The sequence below is a fragment of the Bos indicus genome, chromosome 5, assembly GCF_029378745.1.
Source record: "Bos indicus isolate NIAB-ARS_2022 breed Sahiwal x Tharparkar chromosome 5, NIAB-ARS_B.indTharparkar_mat_pri_1.0, whole genome shotgun sequence".
Taxonomy (NCBI): domain Eukaryota; kingdom Metazoa; phylum Chordata; class Mammalia; order Artiodactyla; family Bovidae; genus Bos; species Bos indicus.
The window spans coordinates 41,855,738-41,868,388 of record NC_091764.1 but is presented as its reverse complement, the minus strand read 5'-3'; the positions used below and the strand labels follow the sequence as shown (position 1 = coordinate 41,868,388).

Below are 12,651 nucleotides of genomic sequence, written 5' to 3'. Positions count from 1 at the left end.
GTTAGTTCAGTTCAGTAGCTCATTTGTGTCCAACTCTTTGCGACCCCATGAATCACAGCATGCCAGGCCTCCCTGTCCATCACCAACTCCCGGAGTTCACTCAAACTCACGTCCATCGAGTCGGTGATGCCATCCAGCCATCTCATCCTCTGTCGTCCCCTTCTCCTCCTGCCCCCAATCCCTCCCAGCATCAGAGTCTTTTCCAATGAGTCAACTTTTCGCATGAGGTGGCCAAAGTACTGAAGTTTCAGCTTTAGCATCATTCCTTCCAAAGAACACCCAGGGCTAAAAATGGTGGATTATACTAAACTATATAAAAAGGAATTTGGTAAACTAGAGAAGGACGATATGTGATTTACATGTTAAAAACAAAATGAAAACTAGGTGACTGTTTAAATGGAAGGTTTTTAACTATTTATATACATTTCTGCTCTATTCATAGTGATATAATAGGCACTCAAAAAGCAAAAGAACAGAGACAACACCTATAATGTACTTCACAAATTGAAGTTATGGATTACATATTACAGAATGACTAATCTAATTGCTAGAGTTTGGAATATAACCAATATACTCATTGTTGGTTATACATCCAACTCATCACTAAAAACATTATTGCCTGTGTTTGTATAAAAACTATTTTCCAAATGCTTTCACATGGTTGTCTCTGCTGATCTTCTCCCAAGTCCACTGAAGTACACACAAAGCCAAGTTTATCATTGGTTAAGACCAAAATATCTATTTCTGCTTTATTGACTATGCCAAAGCCTTTGACTGTGTGGATCACAATAAACTGTGGAAAATTCTGAAAGAGATGGGAATACCAGACCACCTGACCTGCCTCTTGAGAAACCTGTATGCAAGTCAGGAAGCAACAGTTAGAATTGGACATGGAACAGACTGGTTCCAAATAGGAAAAGGAGTACGTCAAGGCTGTATATTGTCACCCTGCTTATTTAACTTACATGCAGAGTACATCATGAGAAACACTGGCTGGAAGAAGCACAAGCTGGAATCAAGATTGCCGGGAGAAATATCAATAACCTCAGATATGCAGATGACACCACCCTTATGGCAGAAAGTGAAGAGGAACTAAAGAGCCTCTTGATGAAAGTGAAAGTGGAGAGTGAAAAAGTTGGCTTAAAGCTCAACATTCAGAAAACGAAGATCATGGCCTCTGGTCCCATCACTTCATGGGAAATAGATGGGCAAACAGTGGAAACAGTGTCAGACTTTACTTTTTTGGGCTCCAAAATCACTGCAGATGGTGACTACAGCCATGAAATTAAAAGATGCTTACTCCTTGGAAGGAAAGTTATGACCAACCTAGATAGCATATTTGGAGAAGGCAATGGCACCCCACTCCAGTACTCTTGCCTGGAAAATCCCATGGACGGAGGAGCCTGGTGGCTGCAATCCATGGGGTCGCTAAGAGTCGGACATGACTGAGTGACTTCACTTTCACTTTTCACTTTCATGCATTGGAGAAGGAAATGGCAACCCACTCCAGTGTTCTTGTCTGGAGAATCCCAGGGCCAGGGGAGCCTGGTGGGCTGCCATCTGTGGGGTCGCACAGAGTCGAACACGACTGAAGCGACTTAGCAGCAGCAGCAGCCACAGCAGATGGCATATTATAAAGCACTTTGCCAACAAAGGTCCATCTAGTCAAGGCTATGGTTTTTACAGTGGTCATGTATGGATGTGAGAGTTGAACTGTGAAGAAAGCTGAGCGCCGAAGAATCGATGCTTTTGAACTGTGGTGTTGGAGAAGACTCTTGAGAGTCCCTTAGACTGCAAGGACGTCCAACCAGTCCATCCTAAAGGAGATCAGTCCTGGGTGTTCATTGCAAGGACTGATGTTAAAGCTGAAACTCCAGTACTTTGGCCACCTCATGCGAAGTGTTGACTCACTGGAAAAGACCCTGATACTGGGTGGGATTGGGGGCAGGAGGAGAAGGGGACGACAGAGGATGAGATGGCTGGATGGCATCACTGACTCGATGGACATGAGTCTCAGTGAACTCCAGGAGTTGGTGATGGACAGGGAGGCCTGGCGTGCTGCGATTCATGGAGTCTCAAAGAGTCGGACACGACTGAGCGACTGAATTGAACTGAACTGAAGACCAAAACAGTTTTCTAAATATCCAAAGTTCATTCTCTTACATCATATTGCTTCCAACAGCTTTAATGCCTCTAACTTATGTGATTCTAGTGCACAACAGACATTCAATAATTATGTAATAAATGAATGAATTTTGATATAAAAAAGTAAGATTATAAAGAATATAACAGAGTAGAGGTACCTCATGCCTTATTAGTACACCATGTGCTCAACATATCACTTCATAACAGTTACTATAGCTTGACCCTTTCCAAGGCTCCTTGTTCCTGTTTGTGGAAAGAAAAAGTCTCTATTCTGTGACGGTATGTCAAATAATGTGAATATCTCCTGTGAAAAATATAATTCATTCATCCTACTCAGAAGAACTGATATTGTGATGCCTAAGTGACAGACATAGCTCCCCCAAATTGAGAATAAGGTAAAGTCCAATCTCAAAAACTAAAATTTTACTACACACTAAGAGATCCAAAGAGTAGGGAATAAACTTTAAACTATCCTTGATTTAGCCCCTGGGTGGGCTCATGATGCCCACCTTGCTACACTCAATTTTGAACAACTTCTTGGTTTTCTTGCTCTTATTGAAGAAGTAGATGGAAGTGTACAGTGCCCAAGTAAGTTGACCCTAAGATTAAATCCTGAATGGCCTCCATTTCAAATCTGGACATGCAAATACCACCTTGCTTCAATTCAGTATATCCAATGTCCTTTAAATGTTCTAATAGTGCTGTCAGTATATTAACATTTTTTTAAAAAAATGTCAAATATTCTCAGGTTGGGGGACATTTCAAGTCAAACAGTGAAAATCATCATATTGTGTACACCTCTCACACCGGAATTTTAGAGAGAGAAAGCGAGAGAATCAGATAAATAAATAAATAAGGCCCCACAAGGCAGAAATTTCCCTGCATAAAGTCTAGAAAGGCTTCAAGCAGAGGTGGGATTTAGGGTATTTTTTGGATGCAAGGCCAAATGTATGGCCAAAATGTGTTGTATCCTTACATCCTTCTAAAGTAAGGATAGAAGGGACTGATGTTATTTTAAAGTTTAAGAACCACCTTTCTCGTGAAGTAATTCTCAAAGTGTTTTATTTTTAAACCACTCAGATGTCTACCTCCAGCTCCAATTTCAGATCCCAGTAAATATACCACACTGACCCTACTCTATCTCCATCTTTCCCCACTCTCCAATCATCCCCCCGACATTGAGGTTGTCACTATTAATGGAACGTGCTCTAATTGTCAAATCTATTGAGGTAGGGAAAAAAATTTAAGAACCAAGGTGACGGCAAAGGGAGAAGGCCACATGTCCCAGGCCTAGCATTCACCAAATTCTATGTACATGATTAATACTATTTCCAAATTAAGCTACCAGGATATTGTATTTCTGTGGTTGTTAAAATATTAATGTGGTACATGCATATGCTGAAATCAGTCTGTTTTAACAATTTTTATAACCTAGTGTTGGCATTTTTTCACACTTTAATATAATAGGAACCTTAAAATATAACCTGGATTTCTACTCCAGGGATCCCTCTCTCTCTCTCTTGAGAGGTCCTTCTTAGAATCACTGGTCTAGTTTCTAGAATTGAAGCAATCATAAAGCCAAAATAAAGGGCACTGAGATTGGGGGCACTTTTTTAAATGTTAAACTTTTAAAAGGGCACTTGAGGGATTAAAACTGTAGTTTACAAAATACAAATTTACTATATTTCTGGGATGTTTGACAGCAAAACATGAAATCCTAAAAAATCCAAAGCAACGGTCAACAGAAGACCTGAGCTGATGGCTGCAGGATCTCAAGCAATTCCCTCAATTGCTCTGGGTCTCTGTTACCTCAATTATCTTGAAGGGGCTTCAGCCAGCTAGTTCCTTCATGGTCCCTTTCAGTTTTAAAATCTATTTCAAATCCAATAATTACAGAGGTACTAAATCCTAAGGACTGATGCTAAAGCTGAAACTCCAATACTTTGGCCACCTCATGTGAAGAGCTAACTCATTGGAAAAGACCCTGATGCGGGGAGGGATTGGGGGCAGGAGAAGGGGACGACAGAGGATGAGATGGCTGGATGGCATCACCAACTCGATGGACAGGAGTTTGGGTAAACTTCGGGAGTTGGTGATGGACAGGGAGGCCTGGCGTGCTGAGATTCATGGGGTCACAAAGAGTCGGGTACGACTGAGCCACTGAACTGAACTGAAAAGTTATGTTCAATATATAAATGTCTAATAATTTCAAAACAAAGGAATCTCAAATATAATTCTTAAACATTAAGAACTATCTCATAATAATTGTAGAATTTCATCAAAATGGTCCCACTGGCTGTGTCATTTGCTTCAAATAAAGCCTGAGCCACGAGAAAACTATTTTAACACCCTGAGAAGATTAAATACTTAATCCACTGGGAAACCAAGTTCAAAGACAGAATTCACAAATCCGCTCTCCAGAGAGAAGCATTAAAAATAACAAACATCCATTTTATTTTTAATAAAGTCATTTTAATGACATACCGAATACAAATGATACTATCTAGCATGCATTTTCACTGATGTGTCTTCCTTCCTAAATCTGAAACTTAGATAGTTTCGTATCTAATGTTGACAGAAAATAACAATTTGTAAGTTAAGGTCACATAGGTGAGCTATAACATGTCTTGGGGGAAACTATCCATAATAAAGGATATTTCAAGTTCATTTCTTTGAGGAGAAATGGATGAGAACTGGAAGACTGGGTACATTATGAAATTAACTACAAAGCTTTCATGGCTTCACTAAACTGGAATTTCTAGTGCATCATTTACAAACCCATAATTATGCATCAAAATATTAACTAATTAGCAGGTAAGAGGGTAAGAGCTCAAGGGGTAGTAATAATTAGACATGAAATCTGAACTTCTGTGGAGTTCCAAATAACAATCAGGCCTCCCACACTATAAACTTAATAAACCTTATCTGAAGAAAAAGCATTAACTCATATTTAAATAAATAACTTCACTGACTTTAAACTCATATCATCCACAAGCTCTTTAGTCTCCTCTGTTTCATTTCCTTTACTTTATGATCCAAATACAAAGACATACATGTAGGGTACACATGCCACACATACAAAACTGGAAATATCGTTCTAATGCACAGGCTTTGGAGTCCAAACTTTGTATGACATGTGCTTGTAAGCAGGGTGCAATTTCTGTTTTTTAAGTCACTGTCCTTCAAGAAAGTATGAACCCAAAAAATGCTATTGAAGAAAATAAGTGACAGATAAAAAACTAAACTGCAACAACTTTCTCTAATTTCTAGTTTGTGTTACTGATATGTTTTGTGTTAGATTCAACATAGTTTGTGCACTAAAAGAGCCTCACATTGCTAGGTCTAAGCTCCATGAAAGTGGGAACCACGTCTCTCATGTATGCTCTATATCCTCAGTAGTAGGAAAGTGTTCTGCACATAGTAGGCACATGATAAATACTTGATGAATGAAGGAAGGAATAAACAAATGATCGAACAGCAGGTAACCATCTGTTTCCACAAAATATTTCTAAAAGCCTTGCTTATCTGCCTCTACATTCTTTAGACATTAAATTGTTTCAAATAAGTTACATCACATGTATATTTGTGTTTTAGCTGGAAAGATCCTTATTACATTGACATTAATATGTGAAATATTTTGAAAACATTTGGAAATATTTTTAAGAATAAAGAAACAGGTACCAGAAGTCTGAGTTTGAGTTCCATTTCTGGTATTTAGTGGCGAGAAACCTTGAACAGGTCACCTAGTATCTTTGAGACTCAGTTTTACATCTGTAAGATAGGGATAATATCTGTCCAGCCCACCTCATACGGTTTTAATGTATATTAAATAAAATATTGCCTATTTGTATTACAGCCAGAATTGGACAAAGAGACCACAAAAGCCAAAAAGTTTTCTCTTAAGTAACAGCAGTACCTACAATAAATTTATTGTGGGAAAGTCAAGTTTAAATGTTAAAACAGTTCCTTCCTATCAATAAAGAGGCAGCACTAGTGCCAACAGTTCGGCTAACAACAAAAAAAACATACATTTCATATACTGCATATGCAAAGTTCTTACAACCCTTAATACCTCAGCATGAGGAAAAAGAAAACTTCGAGGAGATCACATTGCAAATCAGTGCCAGTGAAGGACTCAAAACAGAGCATTTACATTCCAATCAGCACTTAAGCTACCTGAGCAATGTCACTTCTTAAAAATGCTGTAGTAAGGTAAAAAACACAGCAAATTAAACATCATTACACACTAATCCAAACTTGCTGTCAAGGATATGTCCTGTTCTCTGCCAAAGCTAAGCAAAAAATCTTAGCTCACAATCACATAGACAATGACATAAAAACACAATGGTCCTTTCTGTAGCTCCATTTTCCTTCAGTTCCTCTCGTATTTTGAAAGCTAAGATTCTTGGGGAAAAAGTTTCAAATAGTATATCAGCATCAGACGTGGAAAGTATGAACTGTCCAGTCTTCTTGCTTGGCCCCAAAGTAGGTGCCTTGCAGCAAACACTGTACTTTCATTCACATCATTTCATAAAGTTCCAGATTTAGAATTCAAAATGTTTGAGTTTAAAATGTTAACTGAATGGTTCAATTCAGTACACTAGTTAGGTAATAAGAACAGAATATACACTAAACCTCATTGCTCATTTTTGTAGATGGCATCTATCAGCTTACTACATTTTCTAGGAAGTCAGTTACCATCAACCTATTACCCATAACTTTCTATACCTATGCAACCCAGAGGGGAAAAATGTTACTGTTAAATCAAATCTTACATGGATATACGTGCATAGATACTTATGTATGTGTGTTTATATATACAACCACTCTAAAACAGACACCCAATATTTTGGTATTTTCTTAATCTACAGAAAATACCAGATCTACGACGTGGTGGCTGTGAACAGTTTTTTGGTTTTTCACTTTTTTATTGGAGCCTAGCTGCTTTACACTGCTGTATCAGTTTCTGCTCTACGGCAAAGTGAATCAGCCATACATATAAATCCCCTCTTTCGGGGATTTCCTTCCCTAATTAGGTCACCACGGAGCACTGAGTACAGTTCCCCATGCTATAGAGTAGGTTCTCATTAGTTATCTATTTTATACATACAGTGTGTATGTGTCAATCCCAATTTCCCAATTCATCCCACCCCTTAATTCCCCCTTGGTATCCATATACTTGTTCTCTACATCTGTGTCTCTGTTTCTGATTTACAAATAAGATTATCTATACCATTTTTCTGGATTTCATATATATGCATTAATATATGATATCTGTTTTCCTCTTTTCTGACTTACTTCACTCTGTATGACAGCCTCTAATCCATTTATGTCTCTGCAAGTGACACAATTTCATTCCGTTTTATGGCTGAGTAACATTTGTGAACATTTTTTTCTATACTTTTTCTCACATCTTTAAAAACCTGTAAAGCAGCACTATTCAATAGAAATATCATGGCAACAACATTATATTTAATTTTAAACTTTCTGGTAGCCACGTTTTAAAAAAGGAAAAGTAGATGACATTATTATAATTCTAATATTTTATTTAACTCAACATATCAAAATACCATCATTTTAATATGTAATCAATATAAAGATCATTGATATATTTACATTCATTTTCTCATACTGTTTTTAAAATCAAATATATATATATATATATATGTATATATATAAAACACAGAAAATACATGTCAATCTGGAGACTAAATTTCCATCAGAAATACTTTATAAGTATTTAGATTTGATAAACTTTACAGTTAAAAAATAGGTCCATATAACTACATTGTTTCAGGCATAACTACAAGCTTTCCAAAAACTAAATGGACAGTTTTTAAATTTAATTAACATTAAATAAAATTTAAAATTTAGATTCTCAGTAGTGTTGAAACCAAGCAACCCTTCAGGGCCTTCCTGGGGACAGACACACCCCACCCTATGTCACCAGGCTCCTGTTTGCAAAGTTTTAGCCGTCCCCAAGTTCTTAAGAGCATATTTAATCAGAGTAACGCAGATAGAAAGGAAAACAGTCAAGCAAGACAAAGTACTAACAGTTCTATTTGTATTAAAAGTAAGTCAAAGGCCATTAGTTCCTCCACAAGGGCTATGGATAATATTCTGAGCCACATCCCTGAGTGGTTTTACAGATACTAAAGCCCCCACCAAGTGAAAGAAGTTAACCTCATGCTGACCACAAGCAGGTAGACCCCACACCAGTTGGAACCAGAAGGTTGATGATGTTAACTCCTGAAATATCACCCTGTTACCTCACCACCAACCAATCAGACAGATACCCAAAAGCTGATCCGGCACCCTGTGACCCTGTCCCTCACCTTGCCCTTAAACACCCTTCCCTGAAAGCCATCAGGGAATTTGCATCTTTTGAGCATGAACTGCCCATTCTCCTTGCTTGGCCCTACAGTGGGTACCCTTCAATAAGCTATCCTTTACTTCACCACAACCTGGTGTCAACAGATTGGCTTTGCTGTGTGATGGGAGAGTGAAACCAAGTTTGGTTTGGTTACAGCATTAATCATCATTTGAGTGCTCAATAGCCACATGGGGTTGCATAGTGGTGGAGGGGGGTCCTAAATCCACATCTACACAATGAAAGAAAGATACCCTACAGAACACCTCCACGCTGCAGTGCTAAGTTGCTTCAGTTGTATCCGACTCTGTGCAACTGCATGGACTATAGCCCGCCAAGCTCCTCTGTCCATGGGATTTTCCAGGCAAGAATACTAAAGTGAGTTGCCATTTCCTTCTCCAGAGAATCTTAATGACCCAGGGATTGAACCTGTATTTCTTAGGTGTCCTGCATTGGCAAGCAGGCTCTTTATCACCAGCGCCACCAACATCTCAGATATACTCTACCCAAAGGCATTTTTCAGAAATTGAATTTAAAATGTTCTCCCGAAATAAGAAATGTTCTATTAACTTCTTTTTCCAAAGGTCATATAATATGACCCATGCACTTATTTTGAGAAACCTAAAATACAGTCATCAACTTTAACACATTGGTAAATCTCCATATCTGATAAAACACAAAGACCTCTAGGACACCGTGCATTTACACAAGTACAGCCAACTTTCTATTACTTGTTATTACAATCATTGAAGGGTAAAAGTTAATCAATTGTTCTGATCATTTGTGTCTATGTGTTGATTTATTTACCCTGCTGATAAAGTCTATCACAAACTGGAAAGTAAGACTGGAGGTCACTGCAAAGATTTAAAAATTGGGAAAACAGTTTAGGTAAGTTCAGGTTTCCCCTTTCTGAGCTCTATCTTTTCTAGAAATATAAGGCATAAAAATCCTGTCAAAGTCATTCATTTTTAATTAAACTAGTTCAGAACCAGGAAGAGGCAAGTAACCTTAAGCTAAGTAAAGGTTTGCAAAGGATGTTCTTGCCTCTCACCTGTATAGATTTAATGGTTACGAATTTGAGCTCTAGAATCAAGCTGTCTAGAGGTAGAATGCTATTGCTGCCACTTGCTACCAGTTTAACTTGGGGAAGATCACCTAATCCTTCTGTGTCTCACCTGTAAAATGGCCATAGTAATAACAGACCTAAGTCAAAGATTGTTATGAGAAATAAATGCAATTTCACAGCATATAAAACATCTTAACACACAGCACTGATCCTGGCACATACTGCGTGTCCAATAATTATTTCTCTTTTTAGCTCAGAGGTTAGGACAAAAGAGATAGGACTTAATTTCAATAAATATCTGTTGTAAATGGAAATAAACGTCCATATACTTTATAAATACAGAAGTGCTATCTAAGCTATTCTTATCCTATGCAAAATAAGTTTAACCAGTGAATCTATTCAATGTATTTAATAAAAATAAAATAGACCTTCAAAATATGGCTTACTTCACAACGTGTGTTTATAAAGCCTTTCTCCAACAAACAGACCCACACATATTTCCTTTTTAAAAAGCTAATATGCATATCAAAAGCAAATATAAGTTATTTATCTGTCAATATCACTTTGGGGTGATTCATTACTCTGTTTATCTTCATTGCAAGCAGCATCAGTTTTAACTGCATGGTCAATACACTACCTTATGATATTCTACAGAATTCACAGATAAAAATATTAACTCTGTAACAACAGGTTTTTTCTCTGATAGCCAAATTTTTTTTTCATTACTATTTTATGCTCCTTCTTCACTTTCTTCGACCAGATCTGCTAATTAACAAAACTGCTTCTTACTGAGTTTCCTCTCTTTTCCTTCCCCTTCCTTTGTGGTGGTAGAGTCACTAGTAAGTGTTAAAAGGCTAAAAGAGAGGTAGAAACAGTAAACAGGAGAAACAACTAATCCAACAACTGAATAAATAACCCTAAAATACCCAGAGAGGCCAAATTAAAACTTCAAAAATTTTATAACAGGTGATTCTAAACAGTCATAAAAATGTCACCTCCATGGGTGGTTATCTCCTGGTCTGTAAAGGGAATGACAAATATCTTTGAAATTGATCTTATTCTTTAGATTGATTAAAATACAAAGTATATATAAAACTACCATTTCCATAACTAACAAGATTTGTCACTAAAATAACTATTGAAATGCTGACATGATAGGATAAGAACAGCTTTTCAGAAAGACTACACGGGTGGAGAATTTTTTAAAAAAATAATTTCTCAGAGAAAACAGATTATTTTTATAATCCTATAACGTGTACATAAAGAGAAATGAACTTACAGTAAAGTATCAGAGCTATAAAAGAAACGCACTTATTCTACCATGAAGCCTTCATTAATATTTCAGTGATGATGTTGCAATTTTCCATGAGCAACTGTCAGAGCTCCGCTTCTCGATACGTATCAAAACAATCCAAATTACGTTCGATTCTCATGTATCTGTCCTTGACCAAATTACAATTTTGATGTATCTAGTATTTAAAAACTTACACTCGGGAATGTGAAATTTTATATTGTAACCACCCTGCTGAACCTCAGGATGTTTCTTTTTCACCACTCCCTCATTTAACCCTTTCACTTACTGAAGAGTCTTCTTGCTTCTACAGACTGATTACCAATGAATTTTCCCTTAAATATAATATCCCTTGCAACGCCAAAATGTCCTCAACACCCACACGCTGCTGCTATCTAGTGCCCGCCAGTGCTTAACAAGATGTCCATTTATTTGCACAGAGATCTAGACCCCCGCGGTTGGCAGCGCTGTGCTGAGGCTTTGTCTCCTGCCTACGAAGGCCGGAGTTGCAGGTACCCGTAAAGACAGTCACGTTACAAATACAAGAAGCGCACCACAACTCTGGAGAGAGGCAGGTCCTCTGGGCAAAGCCCGACAGGCGATCGCCCAAGGCGGCCAAACCTGAGGCAACTGTTCCTCGGGTGCGCGACCTGGAGGGGGCAGAAGGCAACGGCTTCTCCCGCTGAGGAGTCCGGACGCCCCCAGGGACCCGGCGCCGCCCGTCACCTGCAAACACCAGGAGGCCGAGGGCGCGAGGTTTTCCGGCCAGCACCCGGCCTCGCGCGCCAGGCCGGCGGGGACCTGCGGGCTCGGTTTCCAGAGCTCAGGGCAGATCCTCTCAGGGAGCCTGCAGCCTGCCCTTCGCCGCGTCCGTCCTTACCTGACAGCCACCCGCACCGAGCTCTCGTCCGGGGCGCCCCACATGACGGCGGCGAGCGACAGCCGGGTCCCTGGGCCTCTGCACCGCAGAACTGAGGCGCCGCTGGAGCCGCGGCTCTCGCGCTCAGGAGGTTGGAGCTGCAGGGGGCGGTCGGCTCACCTCCGCCGCACTCCAGCCATGTTGGGCGACTGAATGGAAAGGTGGCGGCGGCTCTGAGGCAGGAGGAGGAGGAGGTGGCGGTGATTCACTGCTCGCGGGCGCCCGCCCCTTCTCCCCAGCTCAGCCCCCAGGACTGGGGCGGAGACGAGGCGCGCTGAATGGCGAGCTCGGCGGCGGCGGCGGAGCCAGCAGGCCGCCGGCGGCCTGCTGTTGGCCGGGTGAGTGTGCCCTGCCCCCTCCGATGGGAACGCGGCCTGCGGGCGGCCGGGCTGAACCCTCCACGCCTGCCTGGACTCTCCCGCTGCTGGCCCGCACTGCGTCAGCGGCGGCCGAGCTGCCGGCCCCACCTATAGCGCTGCCCGGCCTGCGCCCCGCCCTGCCCTCGGTGGGCACTGCCAGGCGCTGCTTGCCGGGAGGCGCACGGGGGAGGGATGCCGGCCGCGGGTTGCCCACGCCCCGGGGTGACGAGCCCGGCGCCCTTGCAGGCTGTGAGAACGCCGCGGCTAGTGCCCGCCCTGCTGCAGCCTGCGCCTTCTAAAAGCAAAGCTTGATTCCCCAGTGCAGAGCTTGCAATCTGCCCGCTGCCGTTCTGGTTCGCCTTTGTTTCCACCCTTAGCTCATTGTCCTCTCTCCAGCTTGGACTCTGACCCTTATCCCCAGCCCCCTCTGAACGCCCTCCTTCCCAGGAGTCAGTCATTCATACTAAACCCAGCTCCCTGGTTTGGCCACTGCCTCTGGGC

The 12,651-nt window shown here is 40.7% G+C and overlaps 1 protein-coding gene across 11 annotated transcripts in view; it reads right to left on the bottom strand.

Annotated features, from left to right (window-relative positions):
• KIF21A (kinesin family member 21A) overlaps positions 1-12,223 on the bottom strand; it is a 186,303-nt gene extending 174,080 nt beyond the window's left edge. For 6 of the 11 annotated variants that reach the window (XM_019960793.2, XM_019960795.2, XM_070789275.1 and 3 more), the window contains exon 1: positions 11,753-12,223. In XM_019960793.2, coding sequence (XP_019816352.2) covers positions 11,753-11,796 — 44 coding nt within the window. In that variant the 5' untranslated portion in view covers positions 11,797-12,223. The remainder of the gene's footprint in view (positions 1-11,752) is intronic. The other 5 variants (XM_019960799.2, XM_019960797.2, XM_019960804.2 and 2 more) reach the window with 2 other exon arrangements.
• Between the last annotated feature and the right edge of the window lie 428 nt (positions 12,224-12,651).